Source organism: Manis javanica, chromosome 2 (assembly GCF_040802235.1).
Source record: "Manis javanica isolate MJ-LG chromosome 2, MJ_LKY, whole genome shotgun sequence".
Taxonomy (NCBI): Eukaryota; Metazoa; Chordata; class Mammalia; order Pholidota; family Manidae; genus Manis; species Manis javanica.
Window position 1 is genome coordinate 19,484,498 of NC_133157.1, and position 22,446 is coordinate 19,506,943.

Below are 22,446 nucleotides of genomic sequence, written 5' to 3' on the forward strand. Positions count from 1 at the left end.
CCTCCAAGTGGATGACATCACAGAGGCCAGGCTGGGACCCAAAGTCTCAGACTCTGTCACCAGCTCTGCCACTAGCCATTCTGGGGGGAACGGGGGTGGTATTGCACTCTTCTCTAGGCCTCAGTTTTCCCAGCTGTCAGGTCCCAGATCTCAGGGTTGGACAACACCAGAGAGGTGCCCCTGCTCCAGATTAGGAGTACATCTCTGCTTCCCCACCCTTCTAACCTCATCAAGGCACTGGCAGCTGCCCTTCACTGTTTGCAAAGCCCAACAGGGCTCACTGGCCAGGCCCCTAGCACGTAGAAGAAGACCCAGTCCCACTCCTAGAAGAGCTCATACTCCAGTGCTTTAGGGAAAAGGCTTTAACAGTGATTGAATACCTACTGTATGCCTGGCTCCAGGCTGGGCCTCCAGAGGTCATCATTTCTGATGCTCTCCTTGTGCAGGGTGACACACAGAGGTGGCCTTGCCAGGGAGACCAGTGAGGGCAAGCAGGGAGGAAGGTGGCTCTGCAGGCCCATGTCCTTTTCATCTCCTAGGGCCTGGTGGGAAGACCTGAACCCAGGATCCCAGGCAGGGACCAAGATCGAAGAGGATGGTGCTCAGCCCCTCCTGCACCAGTTCCTTCCAGCTTCATCTAAGTCAGTCCAGTCGAGCCAGTCCCCCCACCAGCCCTGCCCTGGCCTCTACCCCTGGACCCTGGAAGGTTATGTATGTGGGCATCAGAGACTAGCTTTGGCTTCAGCTTGGCCTGGGTTCTGGGCTCTCTTCCACCCTCTTCAGGCAACTGGTCCAGGGCCTCCCCTGAAGTACGGCTTTGGACCAGATCTTCTCTAAATTTGTATCTGCTGTTAGGTACAGGAAAGGAAGCCTTCCCCAGGGCCACAGAAAGACTCTCTGTAAGCCCTAGTCCCTGTCACTTGCCCAGTTCTTCCTTCTGTCCTGGAGGCCTTTGAGGGCCTGCCCATCAGTAGCCACTGCCATGCCTGAGATGCTGGCCTCATCCACCAACCAGCCCTAGGCCACCTGAAAGTTCCACTAGAATCTCAGGGTGTAGCAAGGCAGAAAACAAAGAAACTTGCTGAAGGTCATATAGCCAGTTGATGGCCAGGCCAAGACTCCAGTCTGTAGCTGGTAGAGGAGGGCAATCCAGGGTATAGGCTTCACAGCCAGTAAAGCTTGAGCTGAACCCTGACTCTGCCACTTGCCGGCTGTGTGACCTTGGACAAGCCACCTTACCTGCCTGTGCTTTACTCTCCTCACCTGTAAAATGGAGAGAACCCCCTCTTCCTAGGCTTGTGGTGATGAGATGATGGAAGGAGGACCGTGGCTGAGCACCTGGCATAGAGGCAGCAGTTCTCCCTGGTGTATGGTGCATACGGCTCCGGCATGGGAGGCAGGTGACGGCAAGAGAAGCTGGACCGACAGCCCCACTACCAACCCTGCCAGGCCCTGGGAAGGCTCAAAGCCAGAAATACGCAGAAAGGGTTAAGAACAAGAAATAACACAGGCCTTTTATTTGCTCTAGAACTTGGCCACTGTGTGGTCTGACGGTGCCATGCTTTCCTGGATCCCCTGAGGGACACCTCACTCAGGGGGTGCTGATTTCTGCACGAGGTGAGACTACAGCGCCCACCCCTCCAGGCCTCATCAGTCCACAAGGCCCAGCAGCCCACCACTGATGCCCAGGACCAGCAAATCCCCTGCAACTGGGAAATGGTGTCCACCTTCTCTGCAAGGTGGCTTTTCACAAGGCGTTGGTTAAAATATTGCACTTGTAAATTAGGAAAACTGAGGAGGCAAAGGTTTCCTAGTACAGGACGACGTGCCAGGCATCCAACTACTGTTTAAATAAATAAAACTCACAGCAGGGGTCTGAGCTGCGAGCCCCAGTGGCCCCCCTGGAGAGCGCTGGAGCTCACAAATGGCCCCCTGCCCCAACAGCCAGTTCTTCAAGAACTTGGTCAATGCCAAGTCTCCACAGCAGAGAGCAACAGCTCCAAATCTGGCTCAACCAGGGCCCCTGACCTGCCAGGGCCCGTGGGCCCCCTCGTACCGGGGCAGTGGGGACCCAGCAGGGCCAGTCCTTCTATGCCTCCAGGGGCATGGGCCTCTCTTGGTCCAGGCCTCTCATCCAAATGTCCGTCTGTCTGTCTGGAGACGCAGCCTCCAGGGGCTTGCTTGCCCCCTCCATCACAGCAGGGAGGGAGGCAGGTGGGGAGTGGGCCCAGCCCGCCTGGTGTGAATGCTGAGCTCTACTCTAGTTGCCCCTAAAGTGGGGGACTCATCTTCTTTTGGTTAATGAGGTCCAGGTAGAGGTCAGAGCGGAGGAAGCGTGGGTATGAGTCCTTTTCCATAAGCCCAAAGATGCGCTTCTGCGCCAAATCAAAGCAACCCCGTGTGACGCTCTGCAGGTTGTCCTTGGTGTGCTCCCGTGTGTACGAGTCCAAATTCACCTGCAGAGGCAGAGGGCGTATAGTCAGGGCTGCCTGCAGGTGCCTGACCCTGGAGCCAGGAGCCAGGAATGGGACTTACCCAGCCTTCCCCCTTCCAAGCCCTCTGATCCATGTCTTAAGGTTCAGAATAGAGGCCCTCAGGTCAGCAGACTCAGTCCTGGCTCGGCCATTTACTGCAAGGGTGGTAGAGTTTATAGTGCCTAAAACACCACCTCTGAGTTCAGTCTGTCTGGTGTGAATCCCAGCAGGGTCATACCTAGGTGTGTGACCTTAAGTAAATCACTTACATGCTCTGAGTCTCACTGTCTTATCTATAGGCTAGGAATCACAGCACATCCCTCAAAGAGTAGGGAAGTAAGCAAGATCAAGCACATTAAACAGATGTGGATTAAATCAACAGACCGTCTACTGTGACTTTGCACACAGTTCCTGTCACTCAGTAGGCACACAATAGTTGTCAGCTACTATGATTAGGCTCTCTGAGACTGTCCTCATTTTTAACATGAAGTTAATGTTAAAAACCTATTTTACAGGTTGTCATGAGAATTAAATATGAGAGTGCATGCACAAAGTGCTCAGCACATACCTGGCACACAGTGCCTCCACAGTGGCCATTCTGTTACCAATGGAATTCTGTTCTTCCTTGGGCACCAGCTTGCTTCCTCTCCACCCTGGGCACATGGTCCCTAAGAGTCACTCTGGCCTCTCCCCTTCCTAAACATCTCCTTGAGGCTTCCAGGTACCCACAATCCCTGAGAGACCACTGGGCATGGGGACCACTATATGCCTGAGGCCATACCTCCTTGCATGCCTGGATTGCAATGTACTCAGCGAAGATCTTCTTGGCCTTGGCTGCCATCTTGGACTGTGACTTGACCTTCTTGAAGTCTTCACATGCCAGCCAGAATTCCAGGTTCTCCTCACTAAACTCAGTGCGAAGGAAGGCCTGGAACACTGCTAAGCCATCTGTGAGGAGAAGCCCAGACCCTGGGGTGAGAGACAGAAGCAGCAGCCTCCACCCTCTGGACCCCCAGCCTCCTGGAGGCCTCCAGGGTGCAGATGCTGAAAGCTTCTTAAGACGCCCCCTCCCGAGAGCCAGGAGCCCTGCGACGCAGTCCCACCCCTGCTGTTGCCTGTTTGTGGGCCTTGGCTAGTTCTCTACCTTATCTCGGCCTTAGTTTTCTCACTTGTAAAATGGGGATCATCTGCCCATCTCCTGGAGCCCTGGGAGGATCAGAGGGATCCTTCCTGAGCGTAAGGGCACATCTGGCCCAGCCTAAGCTCTCAGTACATGGAAATGTTTATTGTTATTCTGGGAATGTGGCTCTGAGCACACAGGTCCCAAAGGCCTCTAGCAGGCACTGCCAGCTCCCGTGGACAGGGCGGGGCTGCCAGAAGTGGACTCCAAGGCCAGACCAAGGCCTTGCCTCTCCCAACAGCAGGGACATCTGACTGGGCCCAGGAAGGAGGGAAAGGCAACCTCCCAGGACCAGATGCATTCTCTGGGCCTGGGAGAGCAGGAAAGGAGAGAGGGAGAAAGAGAACACAGGGAGGGAAACAGGCTACTGGCCCCACTTACATTTGTGAAGCAGCAGCTTCTCCAAGGACTCACCCCACTTGAGGGCTTCCTCCGAGGTGGGCCTGAGGGGCAAGGGAAGGGGCACTGTGAGGCACCAAAGGGGTTCGGAAAAGTGGGTAGCTGGGGCTGGGTGGTCTCTGTTAGTAGCCCTTAGCCCAGGCAGTGGCCGGGCAGGTTGGGGAGCCCAGGACCTGTACCCCCTTTCTTGAGGCTGGCATTTCCAGCCCCTACCTCCACCCTGCCTGGCTGCAGCTTGCCAGGTCCAGGACTCCCTCAAGGGGGCCTCCATCCAACCCAGAGCTGGATGGAGCCAACAAAATCCCTTTCCACTCGACCCCACCGCCAGGTCTGTGCACCCCTGCCCTCCAGGTGCCTGAGGGGTCCCATGGGTGCTGGGAGGACCTACTTGAATGACTTCGTCATTTTGTCTGCCTTGCCGGTTGGCTGGGCCCCAGGGGACTCGTTCCGCCGCCTAAAGATGCCCAGCTTGTTCTTCATGTCCTTGGCTCTGGGGGCAGAAGCAGAGAAGGGGGTTGGTCAGCCTGGCACAGTGGGCCCTGCAAATCCAGGGTGGAGAGGATGTGCGCTGGGACGAGGGGCACCTACTCCTTCATCGTGTGCCGCCTCTGTAGGTTTCCGTTGCGTGTGAGGTACATGCCTCGGAGCATCTCTGTAGGGCGCCCCACAGAGGGAGCACCAACGCTCCCAAGCTCCGGCTGCCCACCCCGCGTCCCGGGCAGAGAGCAGCAATGGTGCCGCAGCCCGGCGCTCGCTAGGATCCCAGCCGGACGACTGCACTCCCCGGTCGGGCGGCGGGGACTCACACTGGAGAAGCCAGGAAATGGGAGGGGCCAGGATGGAGAGCAGAAAAAAATTTCCCTCTCGGCCAACCCTGCGAGGGAGCCCGTGAAAGGGGCATGTGTCTGCGAGGGGCAGCCTCTGGGGCCCGCCCCGGCAGAAAGCCAAACCCAGTTATTTGTGACCGGCCTCTCTGTTGCCATGGCAGCGCCCAGGGGAAGGAGGAGAAAACAAGTCAAAAAATTGCTGGTACAGAGGGAGGAGAGGCTCTGCCCACCGGAGTGGCAGGCCTGGTTATTTTTAGCCCAGAACCGTTTTTAGCTTTGCCACTCCCCCAGAATGCAGCAGATTTCAGCACTGGCCGAAGGATTTGGCAAGAAAGGGGTTAAATCTCCCGTGCTCACCTTCGTCACCCCTTTGTCCTAGACCCTCTACACTGGGCACCTCCAGAGAATAGCTCCTGGCAGCTGGCTTCAGCCTCAGCGATTGGCTTTGGGGACAAGCATCCTTGAATATGCAGGATGTCCCAAAAATCTTAGTACGATTTTAAGTTTGAATAACTTCAGCAGTGCAAGTCTTACAAACTTTCAAAGACATCATTTGAAGGTTGAGTTACTTTCTCTCTGCACATTTAGTTCTGTGATTTTTGAATGATTAATTCTTTATTTTTTGGTCTCTGTCCTGATTAAAGATGAAAAATGCTGTCTGAAACCAAAAGTTAAAAGTGTATTATCAAAAATCACAAAGCTAAATGACTGTAAAAGAAATTTTACTGATTTAACTTTAATATGTGTTTTAAGTTTGTAGCATTTATACTCCTGAAGTTACTCAGCTTAAAGCAGCACTGAGACCTACAGGGACACCTATATAAGTCCAGCTGACCCCGAGCAACATGGGTTTGAACCACGTGGGGCCACTTACACGTGGATTTTTCTCCATAAATATATTGGAAAATTATTTGGAGATGTGTGGCCATTTGAAAAAACTTACAGACAAACTTCATAGCCTAAAAATATTGAAAAAATTAAGAAAAGATTGGATATGTCATAAATGTATAAAATATATGTAGATACTAGTCTATTTTATCATTTGCCACCATAAAATCAATAGTAGTCTATTAGCAGTTAAATTTCGAGGGAGTCAAAAGTTTTAAGAGGATTTTCAAATGTGTAAGGGCTCAGCACCCCAACCCCTGCTTTGCTCAAGAGTCAGCTGTAATGAAAGGAAGTGGTACCTGGTGGAGGTTAGGAGGGAGGCTCTGGAGCCAGACAGCCTCAAGCTCAAATCCCAGCTCCAGCTGTTACCAACTGTGTGCCCTTTGTCAAGTTACCTAACCTCTCTGAACGTGCAAAGTTTTCTCATCTGTCAAACTGGAAAGGTAACAGCACCTACCATCTGCTGGGGGTGGTTGTGGGAACAAGGAGAAAGTGTATATAAAGCTTCAACACAGTGCCTTGGGCAAAAGTGCTCAGGCTTAGGAGCTGAGATCCACATGGGGCTCTGGGGCAGCTGCCCAGGGAAGGGAGCCCTGTTCTAGCAGGTTCCAAGGCAATGAGATAAGGTCAAGAAGTCCAGGGATTGGCAGCCGTCTGGTTGAGGACTGGGACCCTCGGAAAGCCCTGGGATGGCTGGGAGTGAGCGTACCAGCTTCCTGGGGCAACTGCTCTGTCTGAGAGCCCTGGCTCCAGGCCCACCATCCAGGTAAGGATACAGAAGCCTAGAAGGGAGGGGGGAGCTTGCCTGCAGCCCAACCTGCAGGTTTCATCCATCCACCTGGGCTCCTTGGCTGCTCAGAACCAAGCCTTTCCTCCCAGATGCACAGCTTGAGAGGTCCTTGGAAGTCCCTGATTGCCACTTGGGCAACTCAAGAAAGGATAGCAGGGTCAGAGGGGACCCGTGTGTCCCCAAAGGACAGAATAGGGACCCACAAGAAGCTAAAGGAGCTCTTTCCTCCAACCAGAAATATGAAAAGATGGAATGAGTGGCCTCTGGGGAATGGGCTCCTATCACTAGGGCTCCCAGGCTACTTATCAGGAGTGCTGTGAACCTCCTTCAGAGTGTTTTGCACCAATCTTAAAATTAACAGGCTCTGAAGAAAAAAATAAATATTTATATATTTATATTTTTTAGTACCAGCATGGCAGCTTTCAGATCTTGGCTCTACCATTTAGTTGCTATGTGACCTTGGACAGTTAACTTCTTTCTGCCTCAGTTGACTCATTTGTTAAACAGAGTAAATAAGAAAAAAAGGAAATGCAAAATAATGCTAAAGATTAAATTAGATTTTATATGCAATTACACACAGAACAGTGCCTAGCACAAAAAATATATTTTTTTGTTATTATGCCAGATGCTAAGAATCATCAACTCAGCTTTTAAGAATGTGAGTTTAACATTCAAAAGGCAGCACCCACTCTGAAAGGAAGCTGGAGTTGGTGGACCAGGGGATGCCTGCCCTCCACTGCTCAACCCTGGGAGTGCTGTCCACAGCAGCTGTGATGCTGCCTGGACTTCATGGTCGGTGCAAAGGACTATTTCTCGGCGTTTCATCTTCCCTAGAAAGTGTGACTGCTCCTGGCTGCACAGTGAGAGAAGCCATCAGTAGCCGTGGGAAACAGGACAGGCAGCCAAGCCTGGAAGAGAGTTTCTAGGGTACTGGACCCCAGCAAAGTCCAGGCCAGGGAAAAAGTTGCAGAAGGCATCTGGGAAGGACTCCAGTCCTCCTCCCCAGGCCCAATTTGTGCATAACGGTGGGCACTACAGGACCCGAAGGACAGGGGCTTCCCCCTGGAAGGAGAGCCACCGTGGACCTACTGCCATCTCTCCATCCCTCCCCAGAGTGGGGCCAGAGGTAGAGGGAGACTCAAGGAGAACTCACAGACACCCTGCTAATATAATTGGCAGTTCTGACAAACATCCAACACCGAAGTTAAAGGGGCCCTAAGCTAGGTTCAGAAACGCTGGGGAGTGTGGGATATGCTACCTGGGCCAGCAGCGCCCCCTCCTGGCGATGCCTGAGAGAGACAGCATTTAAGAGCTTGGGAAATGGGAACCGGGTAACTGTGGGTTCAGACCTTTCTCAAAGGAAGCAAGTAGCTTGACAAGGCCACTGGCTACTGCTTGGCTCAGACACTGGACCAGGGCCAGGACAACCTGGCTGGTTACCTCTGCTTGGTTCCCTATGGCTTCCAGGTACTGAATGAGTGCCTTGCCTCACTGCATGGATGCTGAGAGCAATGCCAGGTGCTCAGGACCCTGGCAACCCCCCTTTCCCTCTGATGCCACTGCTAAGTCCTAAGATCCTGTTGTTCACTGGTGCCTGTCTGGGACAGGATAACACACAGCCCTTCTCCCTACCTATACCCCTGAAGAAGAGACAGCCCAAGGGCAGAAGAGGAAGAGGGGGACAGGGGGCCTCCCTGATCACAAGGTGAGGTGAGGGCTATGGATCATTCCAACATACAGGTTTTTGCTCTTTCTCTTCTGGGAGGCTTCATCATCATCCCCAACCGTGTCGGCCCCACTCATCTGTGGAGGAAAGACAGACAGGTTGCAGTCTGGGCATCCAGGGGCTGCTGCCTCAGCAAAGAGAGGCTCAGGATCCAAGAGCAACTGCAAACCAGCCCACCTCCACCCCACCAAAGCTCCCCCCACTCACAGAACAGGGGAGGGAGGGAGATCTGCTACTGGGGACAGCCTGTCCGTGGAACCCGGCTAGCTTGGCAGAGCCTCCAGCCAAAGGAGTCTCCTCCTGATGCAACTGGGAACCGGCTTGCAGGGGAGAAGCCAGAGACACATCACTAACGGCAGAGGCCTCACTGCAGGCAGTTGGGCAGGTCAAAAGCAGGGTTCCAGCTGGGTTCCATAGTGTGACACAGCCAATCACTGTCCCTCTCTGAGCCTCTATTCCTTAATTTCCAAATCGAGAGTATAATGACTGACTTAGGATTCTGAGGTTTGAAGGAGACCTGGGATTGGTCAGCAGTATGTAGAGAGAATTATTACACAGGCTGAGAGCACCTCTTTTGCCTTAAAGCTTTTTATAACTCCCTAGTGCCTGAAGGATAATATCCAAACTCCATAACATGATTTACAGCATCTCCCATGTTAGGATTTGGGCAGAAAGTCCCATTTTAACATAGTTAAAACACCTTCAGCTATCTCTCCAGCCTGACCTCTGCTCCAGCAACTTCCTCCAACCGAACCAAATGTCTTCACCTGAGCTGTCCCCTTACCTCAGGCTTTTGCACATGCTTTTGTGATTCTCCCATCTCCCTTTCCTCTTGAGACGCAGCCTCAAAAAAGACCTAGACCTTGGGTAAGCCGTTTAGATGCCCTCTTACCTGGGAAGCACTCCCTGACCCCTCATCCAAGGTTGTATCCCTTTACCTCTTTTGAGGTCCCCACCACATCCAACATAGCTTGTTCCAAATACATTCCTCTGCTTGACTGTGAGTTCTCAAAAGCAAGGCCTCTGTCTCTCTGGGTCACCTTCATGAGGCCTGGAGCATTAGGAGCTCAGTAAATATTTGTTGAATGAATGTGAACGTATGACCAAATGAATGAATGAATGAAGAGAGGGAAAGCAGACTGGGAAAGATTAGACCCTTACTTAGGAAAAGCAGGCCTTTACTGCTTGACTCAAGGCTTGTAACTCCAGCCCCCAGGGCTCCCCCGCAGCCCACAGAGCCCGTGCTGCCGTGCCCTCCTCTTCTTCCTTGGCCTGTGTTTTGCCCCTTTCTTGGAAGGCCCCCTTCTCTTCTGCCCAGTTTCCTTCCCCTACCAGTCTGCTCCTCCTTTCCTCCAGACCGCTCCAGACTCCCACCATCTCTAGTAGGGCTGCCCTCTGTTTCCCTAGCCCTGTCTGTGCTTGCCTGTCCTCCTCCAGGGGAAACCCAGGGCCCCAGCAGTGCCACCCCAGAACAGGAGCCCAGGAAACACTCCGAGATGGCAGAGGAGCTAGAGCTCAGAGTAGGCTGGCTATGGAGACACTCGGTCCCAAGACAAGACAGACCACCACCAGATCTCAGCTCTGATTCCTCATCAGACCTACCCTGGACCTCAGTTTCCTCATTTGTAAAATAAAGACGGGCTAACCCTTAAGATGCTGTGCTCTTAATCCTGGAAAGTGGCCTTATTCCATATATAGTCAGCAGGAGGAGCTGTGAGTCTCAGTGGGGCAGCCACCCACAATGAATGGATAGATGATGGATGGAATGGAATAGGTGGGTGAATTATAGCTTTATTTTTGGACCTTGTGTCAAAGGCCAGACCTGAAATGGGCATCACTGAGATTCTATCTCATTAATCTTTAAAGTAAGTTCATAAAAGTAAACAGAGGCTCAGAGAAGTTAAGTCACTTGCCCCAAGACCCCAGAGTTTAAGTGACAACTGGAATCAAGGTCTGTTTGAATTCAGGCCTGTGTTTCTCCACCAGAGGATGTTGCCTCTCAAATGCAAGGACAGGGCACATCTGGAATGTGTTCAGTGAAAGACTCAGGGGAAATACCACCTCCTTCCTGAGAAGGCTGCCCCACCAGGGCTGTAAACACGTGTGTGTACGTGCGTACAAAGGCACACACCCATCTGTGGTGTCCAGAGCTCGGGTGTGCAGGAAGCAGGTAGAGATCTTGCTTCCACCAACTTTGGAGAAATCTCCTAGCCTCTCAGCTTCAGGTCAGCAACAGCAGAGGTGTGGTGACAGCCACCCACCTGGATGTTGGAAGATTCACCAGGATGAAGTTTGAACCCCTGTGGCCCAATCCTGTCACCAGGGGATGTGGGTGTTCACTGCCCAGTGAGTGCTACTGTTGTCCCCCCATTGCACACACAGGCTGAGGTAGCACTGGCCAGGCTAGGCAGTACCCAAAGCCCCCACCCGTGGGAAAGGGCCTTGGGCGCTGGGCTTCCTCCCATTCTAACCTCAGCTTCCGCACTTTATCGGGCCCACACAATGGACCTGGGGGCCACTCCCGGCCCACCCGCCACCCTCAGCCTCTGCACTGCTGGGAAATGGGCTCTTCCTTCCACTACTGGGAGGGGGTCATCTTTGGCTGGGACCGGCCCACACCAATTGCCTGATGGAGGTGCTGAGCAGCTCTAGCTCTGGGAGTCAGCCCCCAGACTAGCCAGGGAAACCCAGGCACCGGGGAGTGGGTCGGGGGGCAGCAGGCCAGAAAGAGAAGAAACTGAGACCGGAAGTCTGGGTTCTGATTTCCAGCTGCAAAGTGGCCCCAAGGCTCCTGTCTGCAGGAGCTTCAGCGAGGCCTGCCCAGGGTCCAGCATGCAGAGACATTCCTTCCCATCTGCTCCCCGAGGAGGCTTGCTATACCCTGTGACCCTCCCTGCTGAAAGGCAACTGGGGGTGACCCAAAGCCACCCAGCCCTCCCTTCACTCCAGGCAGGAACCTCTGGGGCCTGTCCAGCCCCACCCAGCCACCTCCAGGGACTGGGAGCACACAGCCTCTTGGAATAATAATTATAATTCTTATTGTAATTACAACTATAGCAACAGTCGTGGTTAGGAGTGTAGATTGTAAACTACCTGGATTTGAATCTTAGCTCAGCCACTTACTAGCTAATTGATCTTAGCCAAATTACATACCCTTTCTGTGCCTCAGTTTCTTTATTCATAAAATGAGAATAATAATAATAAGACCTGCCTCGTAGGGCCGTTGTAAGAATTAAGTGAACACACGTGAAGTGCTCGGCACAGTGCCTGGTACATGAAAGTCACCAATAACTATCAGCTACTGTGTTTATTGCTAGTATGTACTGAGCGCTCACCATGCCAGGGACTATGCTAAAGTGCTTTAGCATATTTCATCTAATTTAATCGTCACAATATTCTAAGAGCTATTCACTGTTACTGGCCCCAGTGTACTTCTGAGGAGAAGGGCCCACAGCAGTCCAGTAACTTGCCTGAGCTCTCCGAACTGTGAGTAGCAGAGAATTTCAGGTCTGGCTCCAGAGTCCACCCATGACTGAGAGCTCTCCTGTGAGCAGGGCCTTACCTGGTTCCCCCATTGGTCCTGACCTGACCTCTGGGGCTGGCTGGCTATGCCTGGCTGCTCTCTCTGACCTGGACCAGCCTGGCAGACCCCATGGAACCTTGTGGGAATACTGGATCTAAACTCTACACTTACTCGTTTAGACATAAGAAATAATTCTTCTTGAGGCTTTTTTTTAAAACAAATACATGGAAGGTGTTACTATAGTTTAGAGCTGGAAAGCATCTTAGACGCTCTCAAGACCTCTGGCCTAGGCGGGAAGCTTAGTGAGGCAGGGCAGACACCCGCCTCCCGCTGACAAGCCACTGCCCAAGCCAGTCGCCTGCAGAAAGGGAGAAGGAAGCACAGCTAGAAGGGCCACAGCCTCTATCTTCTCACTGTTAAAGAATGACCTGTGATCCCGGGCTGAGCCAGGCCTAGCTGGGGTAGAATTCAAAGGCAGCATCCTGAACCCAGACACAGACACTCTCAGGGCTTCCCCTGCTCCCAGGATAAGGGCAGACACGGGCCTGTGGATCTGCCCGCAGGTCTCCAGGGAGCAGCAGCAAGGTAAGGGTCTGGCAGCAGAGGGCACTGTGACACAACTCAACTCAGCACAGGAGCCGGCCCAGGGAAGACCCACGGAATAACTTGGGGTGCTCTCCTCCTCTCTGGACCTCAGGCAGCCTGCTGGAAGATGACCAGGGCTGAGCAGACCATCTTCAGGTCTGTCTGGTTCAGACAGTCCTACTCACAGCAGAAATTGCTCAGTGCACAAGAGGGTAGGGTGACAGGCATGGGGAAGGGTAACATAGGGACTGTCACCTGTGACAGGAAGCATGCATTCCAGGCAGCCTCATCTTAGCCACACAGTAGCACAACTACCAGCCTGAGGCCACACCAGCTCTGTCTGGCCCTCCTGGGTCTCATCATCACAGGATCACTGCCATGGGCATGGAGATTTCTACATACTACAATCTTCTTGAACCTCTGGGACATGTCTGTAAACACTTGGCACTCCCATTTTATGAGAAAAAAATGAAGCTCAGAGAAAAGATATCACTTGGCCAAGTTCTCAGGACCAGGAATTAGGAGGCTGGGCCGAGACTTGAGCACAGGTCTGTCTGACTCCAAAGCCTGAAGGCTTCACCCCTCTCCTCTTCACCTCTTACGTGGCCCTGCCTGGAAATGGTGGCCTGTGGGCATCAGCTGACCCTTCCAGGAAAGCGAAGCCCAAGTCAGGAAGATGGAATTCACGGGAGAATCCACTGCCTCTCCTGGCTGTCAGGGCCCCATCTCCTGCCCCTCACCAGCGTGAGGTGTGCAGGGCCTGGGGTAGAGCCAGAAGGAACTGGACAAGCACGAGGCCACTGTCCAGCTCCATGATTATGCACAGTGTGGCCTGGGATGAAACGCTTCTCCTGGGGCCTCAGGCTCCCACTGTAAGATGAGTACAACTGGTCCCACCTTGCAGCAGCGCTGTGAAGGCTAGGAAAGGGGGCTGGAGGCACTTTGTGAAGGCTGGGATACCAGTCACCAGTGTGGCTTCTGTGATCCTCCTCCTCTTCCTCTTCCCATCGTCATCAACATGATTCCCATTTATGGAGCGCCCACCAGGTGCCTGTGCGCCAGGGACTGCCCTAAATACTTTACCTGAGTCGGGCTATCTAATCCTCTCAGCAACCCTACAGATTACCCCTTCCACTGATGAGGAAACTGAGTCTCAGAGAAGGGCAGGGACTTGCCCGAGGCCCACTACCTGTGAGGGCTGGAGTGCAACTAGGGTGTTTGTCCAACCTAGACTTCAAGGTAGGGTTCTTCCTGAAGCCAGCTGGCTGGAAGGAGCAGGGTATGAATGACGATGAAGGACTCAAGGCTTAGTAAGTGGAAGCCATCTAGAGGGGTAGCTACCACGGCGCTTGGGGCAGCCTCTGAGGCCTCTGCCAGCTCAGTCACTCAAGCCCAAGAAAGGAAGCAACAGGCCAAAAGAGGGAAGGGAAGGGGGATGCCAGTGGGAACCCTGAGCTCCAAAGGAGGAAGCTGAGACAGTAGAGAGCTGGTCCAGGCCTCTGGTCTCCCAGGCAGAAGTATCTGCCCTGAAATAGGAGCTGAGATCAACTGATTTGGGGAAACAGAAGTGTATGCATGAATGTGGGTGAACTTATCTGTGCATCAATATTTGTATTGGAGCAAGGTAGGGGTGGGGGGACAGAATTTGGAAGGGTCTGGTGGGGCATCAGGACTGGGAGGCCCAAGGCAGGCCCTTAGACTTCAGTGCCCTCCAGAGAGGAATGCGCAGGCCTGACTTAAGTGAGCCTGAGCCTTCATCTTGGTAGGACAGAGTTCCAGACTCTTTCTTGTAACAGCTGCATTAAGAAATGGCCTAAGATGGGGGACACTCAAACTATGGGGAATATCACAATCCCTGGGGACTTGTTTAAAATGCAGGGTCTGGGCACTACCCCCTGGGAATTCTGATTCCAGAAGTCTAAGACTAGGACTTAGAATTCTATGTATTAAAAACCTCCTCCTGGTGATTTTGGAGCACAGCAAAGTTTGAGATCCACACGTGTTTACAGATGAGGAAGCGGATCCAGTCCTTTGGGGTTTAGTTCTAATTCCTGGGCCCAAAGTTTAAGGCCCTTTTCTGGACGACTCCCACCTGCCCTTCTAGCCCAACCACCTTTTAGCAGAAGGTGTCCTCCCAAGGGCCGTGTCAGCCTTATTGTTAGTGGCCGAGAAGCTAAGAAGGTTTCCGAGGCTTTGTCCTGACTCACTCAGTGGGGAAGCGTGCTGGAATCCATTAGTCATGTCTGCCATGGGTTTGAAGGCAGGAACAGCAGCATGAGTGCCATGCCCCGGCCATCCCTGCACTTCAGGAACTCTCTACTCTGGCCAAACGCGCGTCCACACTTTTGCCCAGGTCAGGTCCTCTTTCACAGAATGCTTCCTCTTCCTCTCTGTTTGTTCTAAACCTGCTCAACCTGTGAGTCAAGCCGAGGGGCACCTTTCTCTAGAAGCCTTCCTTGATGGCCATAGGCCCTGGGGTTTCTCCTCTCTGAACTCCCAGGTCTCTGAGGGTCAGTGGCCTTCCAGGGGCACTGACCAGCTGCACCTGCCTAGTCTCACAGCAGCTGTCATGACAATCCTTCAAACAGCACTGGCTGTTAGCGCCTCAGCAGCATTCGCCTGGCATCTCCACTAATGTCACCCAGCACCAGGCTCTTCGGCTTCATCCTCAACCACCATGGGACATGAGTGCTTTTAATCTCTGCTTTTCAGAGGACACCAAGGCTCAGAGGAGCTGAGTGACTCACCCACGGCCACACAGTAAGCAAGGGACAGAGCCCAAACTCAAGCTGGCTAATGGGCTTCAAGGCCATGGCACCTTTTTGCTGCTAGGCCACCTTCCTGGCCCACACAAATAACTCATTCCTCACAGGCTGAGATCAGCCTCATATATTTCTGTGGCCTCTGCTATGGCACAGAGCACAGGCCTGGCACACAGCAGGAAATCAATAAACATGTATTCATCTATTTATAAATATTTGCAAGAGGCAAATAGCATGGTGGTTACAAGCTCCAGCCCTGGAGCCAGAAGCTAATTACAGTTCAGACTTTTATAAACTGTGCAAACTGGTACAAGTGAGATAACCTCTCAGTGCCTCAGTTTCCTCAGCTGTAGGGAACAATAATAGTATGTGCTTCATAGGGCTGTCATGAGAATCGATGAGCTAATGTAAATTGCTTAGGATAATTTCAGCCCAGAGTAAATATGTGTTGTCACTGCTTTTGATTGATGGATTTCTAGTCTGGCTAGGCCAGGATCAAGTCAAAATTTTAACTATTTCTCTAGCTACCATCTCAGATCTCTTAGATTCAGGTACACAGTGTCCTGGGCTAGGCCACACCTGCTCTATTATGTGGGGATCCTGTACAGCAGAACTATAAGAACACAGCATCTGGAGTCATAAAGTCATGGGTTTAAGTCCAGGTTCTGCCTTCTTGGCTCCTCCATACCTGTTTTATTCTCTGTCAAACTGGCAGAAGGCAGGGGTGGGTCAAAGTGAATGCTCATTCTCTGCAGCTCCTAGCCACCCCCAGCCTCCACCCAATCATCTCATGTACCCACTCCCCCTCCACCCTTGGCCTTCTCACCTTCCTGTGTCCTGTGAAAAAGAGGGAAAGGTGGTGCATTGAGCCACCATTCCGGCCCAGTTCCTTCTTGAGGGTGCGGGGTGAAGGCACAGTCCAGGGGGATGCAGTGCCCTCTCCATCCGAGCAGTGCAAGGTGGTGTCGGAGGCGAAGCAGGGCCCGCGGGTCTCCTGCAGCAGGCTGCCCTCACTGTGTGTCCGGCGCCGCAGCGAGTTCTGCACCCGCAGCGAGAGGCCGCTCTCAGCACCCGAGCCTGTCTCGATCATGCTGCTGCGCTTGGCCTCACTGCGCTCTCCATAGTTGTCATCACTCGTGTCCTCATCCTCCTCTTCCTCGCCCTCGTCCCCCTCATCCCCTTCCTCAGCCTCTTCTGCATCCCCCTCGTCGCCTGAGCTGCCCCCTTCCGCCCCTGCCTTCTGGCTGTAGGCGCTATCCAGCCGGACTTCAGGGATCACAAAGGTGGGCCTGGAGGCCGTGGGCGGGTCCCTGGTGGCTGTTGGTGGGTCCCCAGAGCTCACAGCCTCTTCAGCAAGGGCCTCAGCTGGCAGGGGGACCTGGCTGGGGGGCAGGGCTTGACAGGGCGGCAGGTCCTGGGCCGGGGGATCCTGGATGGCAGGGAGGTCTTGGCTGAGTAGAGGGTCTTGGCTGTGAGAGGGTACTTGCGTAACAGGAAGGTCCTGGCAGGGAGGGAGGGCTGGGGCTGCAGGGGGTTCCTGGCATGATGGGGAGTCTTCGCTTGGCAAGGGCTCCTGGCCCAGAGAGGGTTCCTTCCTGGAAGGTGAGTCTTTGCAGAACAGTGATTCTTGGCCAGGAGAAGGTTCTGGGCCAGAACAGGAGTCCTTGTTGGGAGGAAGGTCTTGTCCTTGAGGAGGCTCCTGGCCAGGGGAGAGGTCTTTGGTGGGTGGGGGGTCCTCAGCACCCAGCCCCTTCCCTTCCTCCATGGACATCTTCCGCTTCTCATCTGCCTCCGAATCAAACATCTGGGAAACAAAAACAAAAAACAGGAAAGGTTCAGAAGAGGAGGTTACAAGATGCCAGCTACTGTACACAAGCTGGTGTCACAGACCTGAAATAAAATCAAGCAGTGGCCTGAACCCCACACACCACACACCACAGTCTGAAAACTGAAGCACCAGATGGAAAGCTGAACATCCTTTTGGTTTAGCTGTATACAGTTCCCACCCTTATCTCCTTGCTTGAATTTTCTTTCTGCCCCATCAAAAACATGGTTGGTCATTTAGGAGAGAAGTGGGAGAGGTAACCACCATTATCTGGCTCCTGTTGTGTGTTGGGGACATGCAGATTAAACCCGCCTCTTACAGAATCTTCCCAATGGCTCTCTGAGGGAAGTGTCACGGTCCCTCTGTAAGTTCCCTCTGTAAGTAAACGAAGAGCCAGGCAGTCTCTGAGACCATGGACCAGAACCAAACCAAGCCTCAAGCCCGAGCAGTCGCAAAGTGGAAAAATCTTAGCCCTGGCCAGAGGGTATCTTCTATGTGAATCAAAGTTTTTTAAAAATCCTAGTGGATCACTCAAACAAAAACTTCAAAATATGGTCCACACCTGGACTAAAAAGATGTCAGACACATGTAACCTCACTGAGGGATCATCCACCCAGTGATTTTTAAACTGTGTTTGGAGGAACCTCAGGAGTTTCACACACATGAAAGAAAGCATTTCCCACCTGGCAGGCAAACCTCAGGACCCTGCAAGTTTTTGCTGGGTTCCTACAGATTTCATTTGCAAAGGGGAAAACAGTGCCCTTGATGAAGTCTTGAAAAGCAGCCATCTCACATGAAGACAGGGGTTCAGGGATGGTCGGGAGTGTCCACAGTGCCACAGCCACACGGGGCAGGCAGGTCTCAACCTGGGCCAGGTCCTGTGTCACACTCAAGGACTTGGAATGCTGGAACTAGAACTCTTTGGAGTCCAAGTTTTGCCCATCAAGAGGCCATGCCACTAATGAAAGAGAAAGTCGCCATGCATAGCCAGGAACTGTACAGACACGTGGGAATGTGCATGTGTACACACACTGGCTGGGAATTTCAGTGGCGAGTACCCCCAGAATATAGGTTAAGAGCTCTTGCTCTAAAGATCATTAATGTCCATCTGGCAGATGAAAAAGCTGAGCCCAAAGAGCAGGGATGTACCCATTACTGCACAGCTGCCCAGAGACTGAAAGGCTATGCCTGAAACTGTGAAATCTTTGAAACCCTGGGGAGTCTGTGATGGTGAAGCCCCAGCCAGGCCTCACAGCTGGAAGTAAGTGGCCCAGCCATGGTTTGGGGTAGCTGTAGGGTGCTACACACACATGTCAGGGGACACACTGGCATCTGGAAGCACTGGAGAAGATGTGAAAGCACGTGTGGGTAAAAGCCACCACCTGGGAGCATGAAAGTGAAAGCCCCCCACCCCTAGCCCAGCAGAGAGAATAGCTGAGAAGGGAGAGGATACCTCAGAGAACTCTACAATGGTGTGGCCAAGATCTGGTTCATGGGCACAAAAGACAGGTGTCACTTCACCTATGAACTCCCTATCTGGAGATCCTACCTGCCGCTGAGAGGCACCTTCACCCAGGGAGCCCTCAGGCTTCACGGCCTCAGACCTGAAACATCAGTGGTCCCAGCTCCCCACTGCACAGAGGGGAAGGCGGAGGCCCAGAAAGCGGCAGGAGGGCAACTGAGAACCACATGGTGGGGCTAGGGAGAGCCATTCACTAAACCTTCTGGGCCTCAAGGTCTCCACCTATTAAATGGGATAACCACTGTGTCCAAGGGACAAGCCAGGAGAATATACTATCAGAGGTATAAAACTCTTAAATAGGATAATGGAGGTGGTGGTAGCTGTGGTGATTCAAAAGTGGTTGGAGAGGGAAATGCTGAAGTGACCCACCTCAAACATCAGCATGTCTTTCTTGGGGACCCTGGAAGCAAACTCGTTCAAATACCCAGAATCAAAGTTGGCGATTGTGATGCGAGGCCGCCCCAATCCAGAAATCTTATCTGGAACCCAAGGTCTGTGCTTCAGCCCGGTCAGGCTGTTCCCCAGGAGACAGAGAGACCTCCGCCAAACTGACAGGATTGAGGGCCCAGGTTAGACCCAGACCTAGAAATGCCCGAAGGCAGCAGCACCAATCAGGGCTAGCCTGCAGTGAGCCTCCCTTCCTTCTTCCTAAGCCTTCCTCTACCTCAGTGACAAGAGGTGCCCGATCCCCCACCCGCTGCCCCACGCTCCATGGAGTGTTCTCAAGGAAAACAACAGGCGCAGCCAGCTCCCTGGGGCCGCACACTCACTCACCCTTCCCTCTGACAGACCCCCAAACCTGGAAGGACTGAGGAAGGGAAGGAAGCAGAACCCAGAGCCCTCAGGGCCTGGCATGAGTGGCTCTGAGAGGGGAGCAGGCAGCATTTCCCCTTTCCTGGGAGTGGGGTGGGGGTGGGGGTGGGGGCAGGGGTGGGGCCCAGGCCGTTCCAGCTCTGACAGCCACCTGAGCCCGCCCCCCTCCGGTAAGTGCAGCAACAGGCCCCAAACCAGAAATGCAAGTCAGCCTGCTCTAAAGTGAGGCCAAACCAAACAAGGCCAGGAGGGGAAGTGCCACTGTCCCCAGAGCGCCCCTGCCCCAGTGGCCAAGAAACCACCCAGGTCTGAAAGGCTCTCAGTGCGCAGGGCTCCACGTGCAGATGCCCAAGTTGGACTTTGGTTTTCACCCCAGTGGTGTCTCCTCCAGCTGTGCACGCTGGCCATGCCTCCCAAACTCTTAGAGCCCTATTTCCTCACCTAGAACTGAGTCCCTATACCACTCTGGACTCACACGACTATCCTCAGTGTCCCCCACAGGGTCTGGCCTAGGAGATGCAATTGTTAAAATGGAGGCTATTATTAGTCTAGTCTTACTTTAGAGTTGGGGAAACTGAGACCCCAGAAGCTAAGGGATACCTAATGCAGTAGTAGAACTCATGAATCCTGGCCAAAAGTTCCTGCTAGCTTCCTTGGGCCATTACACACAAGGGCTTGGGAGCCCTGGGGGCCTAGAGGGAGAGGCCACCTGAGGCCTCTCACAAACAAGGACCAGAGCTCTGGTTCTTTTCCTGTGCTCCTGGACAAGGCCTGTGTGAGCACCTGGGCAGGTTCGGTCAGGCTGTTTCCTGGGAGAGCTGGGGCTGGGGGTGTCTTGTAGGGAGGGAGCCTCTGAAGCAAATACAGGAAACCTCAGAAATCTGTGGGGAGGGCTGGCAAGTGAGAGAATTAGAACAGGAAAGGAGATAAAGATGAGAGCACATCACAGAATGGATGCCAGGCATGGGGTTGGCCTGCTAGCCACAGAATGACACATGCAGAGCCAAGCTACGTCAAAAGTACTCTGGGCAGTATGAGCAGGACAGAGACTTGCATGCGTGAATACATACATGGATTCCTTCATTCTCCAGGTACCAAGTGAGGCCCTGGGGGATAGCAGAGGACAAGTCAGACACACAATCCCTGCCCTCAGCTGAGCAGAAAAAACAGAGGTTTGGACAATTGATCTTGATGAATGTGGTGAGTGCTCTGATGGAGGAGGTGCAGGCAGCTGGGGCACACACAGTTAGGCAGCTGTTGCAACAGGTTGGGGTGACCGGGAATCCAGCCAAGGCACCCCAGACAGCCCAGCCTGCTCTCTCAGGGCCTTGGGTCCAGAGTGCTCTATGCAGCTGCCCCCTTCCTCGGGGGAGTGTATCCTGCCCATCCACCACGCCTTTGGCTTGCCTGGACCAGGGTTAATTCTGTCCACGTCTCGCCTACGAGAAGCACACAGGAAATGAACCAGGCCCTCTAAATGGAGCTGCTGTTTAGGATCTAATAAAATCCTCTCCCCAACCCAATTCAGAGCTCAGAACAGGCTGGGAAGGGTGGCAAGTATAACACCCACAGCACCTGCCCGCACCAGCTGGGGCTCCTGGGTTACAGACCTCCACCTGCTATTGGGGTTTGGGGTGACAGTGAGCTATAGGAAGTGACTTGCCCAATGTCACACAGCTACTAAATGTGGAGCCAGGTCTGCTGACCCCAGAGTTAACCTGCTGCGCTCACTCTGAGATGACTCATCACATCTACCACAGATGCCAGCTCTGCATTTGCCCTCAAAAACCACTTCCTGCGCTGGGGGTGGGGTGGGGGATTGGAGAGGAGGTGGGGGGTGTGAACTGGGGTTTGCTCCTACCTCAGGAGGGCCCTTATACAGCTAGGATTTTACAGAAATAGCACTGGTCATAAAGCCAGAGACCTGGGCTGGATTCTCACCCCATCATTTGCTAGCTGAGTGATCCCAGGCTATCACTTCTGATTTTCTCTCCTGTTCCAGAAACCTAAGGCACCAAGTCTGTGAAAGGACAGGAAAGCACCCTGTGAACTGGAAAACTGTCCAACAAAGGGAGAGGCCATTAGAGTTCATGCCCAGGGGTTGCACCTCCAGCCTTGCCTTTTGAGATGGGGTTGCTCCTTCAGTCCGACATATTCTGGGTCCCTGCGCAGCTTCTAGGTCCCTGGCCCCACACTGGCTTCCAGAACCTCAGCTGCTTGGCTGACACTTAGCTTCCCCAGGCCAGCTCCGTCCAGTTCCTCAGTCTGGCTTCTTGATAACCAGAGGCTGGAGCCAACCCCCCGCCTCTGCCACCATCTCAGGATCTCCAGACGGCTCTCCTCCTCCCCTGCCCACAATATGACAAGTTTGGCAAAGACCAGGAGAATGGAGGCAGCACCTTACAGGGGTGAGAGTTCTGGAGATCGACCCCACTTAACGGCCACTGGCTGGGTGACCTTGGGTGTCACCTCCCTGTGCCTCAGTTTCCTCAGCCATAATATGAGATTAATGATAGTTCATCACAGTGTCGTGGGAGGAGTGACTGAGCTTATGTGCATCCAGAGCTCAGCACCATTTTGGCACATGAAGCACTCAGCAGCCTGACCGCCACAGTGTAGCCTGGCTTCAACATCCCCCTCCTGGATTTCTTCCCACCAATCCAATGATCCCTTCTCCACCCATCATGGGCCTCTCCTGTTCATCGCAGCCTGTCCCAGGGCCCTGCCCTCTCAGTCCTGCTCACTCCCCTGTGCACTCATCTGCTCCCCAGGCTACAATCCCCATCTGTACCAGCTGGCCGCCAACAATGCCCAGTCCACAGTGCCAGCCCAGACCTGTCTCCTGAGTCTAGATCCCGGAGGCAGATGTTCACCAAGTACTCATGGGGCAGCACTGCTCCCAAACACCGCTCCAGGCTCTGGGGATACAGTAGTGAATGAGAAAGACTCCATCCCCTTCCCAGCAGAGCTCACCAGCCAGAGAGAGGAAGGACCGCCATTAACCAAGTCCTTGCCCGTAGAAACATGCAATGAATATAAACTGTGGTCTGCAATGTGAAGGAAAACTATCAGGTGCCATGAGAGAGAACAAAGGGGCGTGTGGGAAAGGCCACCCGCTGGGATGACACTGAG

At 53.4% G+C, this 22,446-nt stretch overlaps 1 protein-coding gene across 10 annotated transcripts in view; it reads right to left on the reverse strand.

Moving 5' to 3' along the window:
- Positions 1-1,488: 1,488 nt before the first annotated feature.
- The window catches only part of RGS3 (regulator of G protein signaling 3), a 115,843-nt gene continuing 94,885 nt past the window's right edge, over positions 1,489-22,446 (reverse strand). For 9 of the 10 annotated variants that reach the window (XM_036990546.2, XM_036990547.2, XM_017648763.3 and 6 more), the window contains 6 exons: positions 15,981-16,958; positions 8,297-8,361; positions 4,442-4,543; positions 4,036-4,097; positions 3,256-3,422; positions 1,489-2,456 (listed from right to left, as the gene is read on the reverse strand). In XM_036990546.2, the coding sequence (XP_036846441.2) occupies positions 2,271-2,456; positions 3,256-3,422; positions 4,036-4,097; positions 4,442-4,543; positions 8,297-8,361; positions 15,981-16,958 (1,560 nt within the window). In that variant the 3' untranslated portion in view covers positions 1,489-2,270. Of the gene's footprint in view, positions 2,457-3,255; positions 3,423-4,035; positions 4,098-4,441; positions 4,544-4,641; positions 5,746-8,296; positions 8,362-15,980; positions 16,959-22,446 lie in introns of those variants that run through there. The other variant, XM_017648771.3, reaches the window with a different exon arrangement.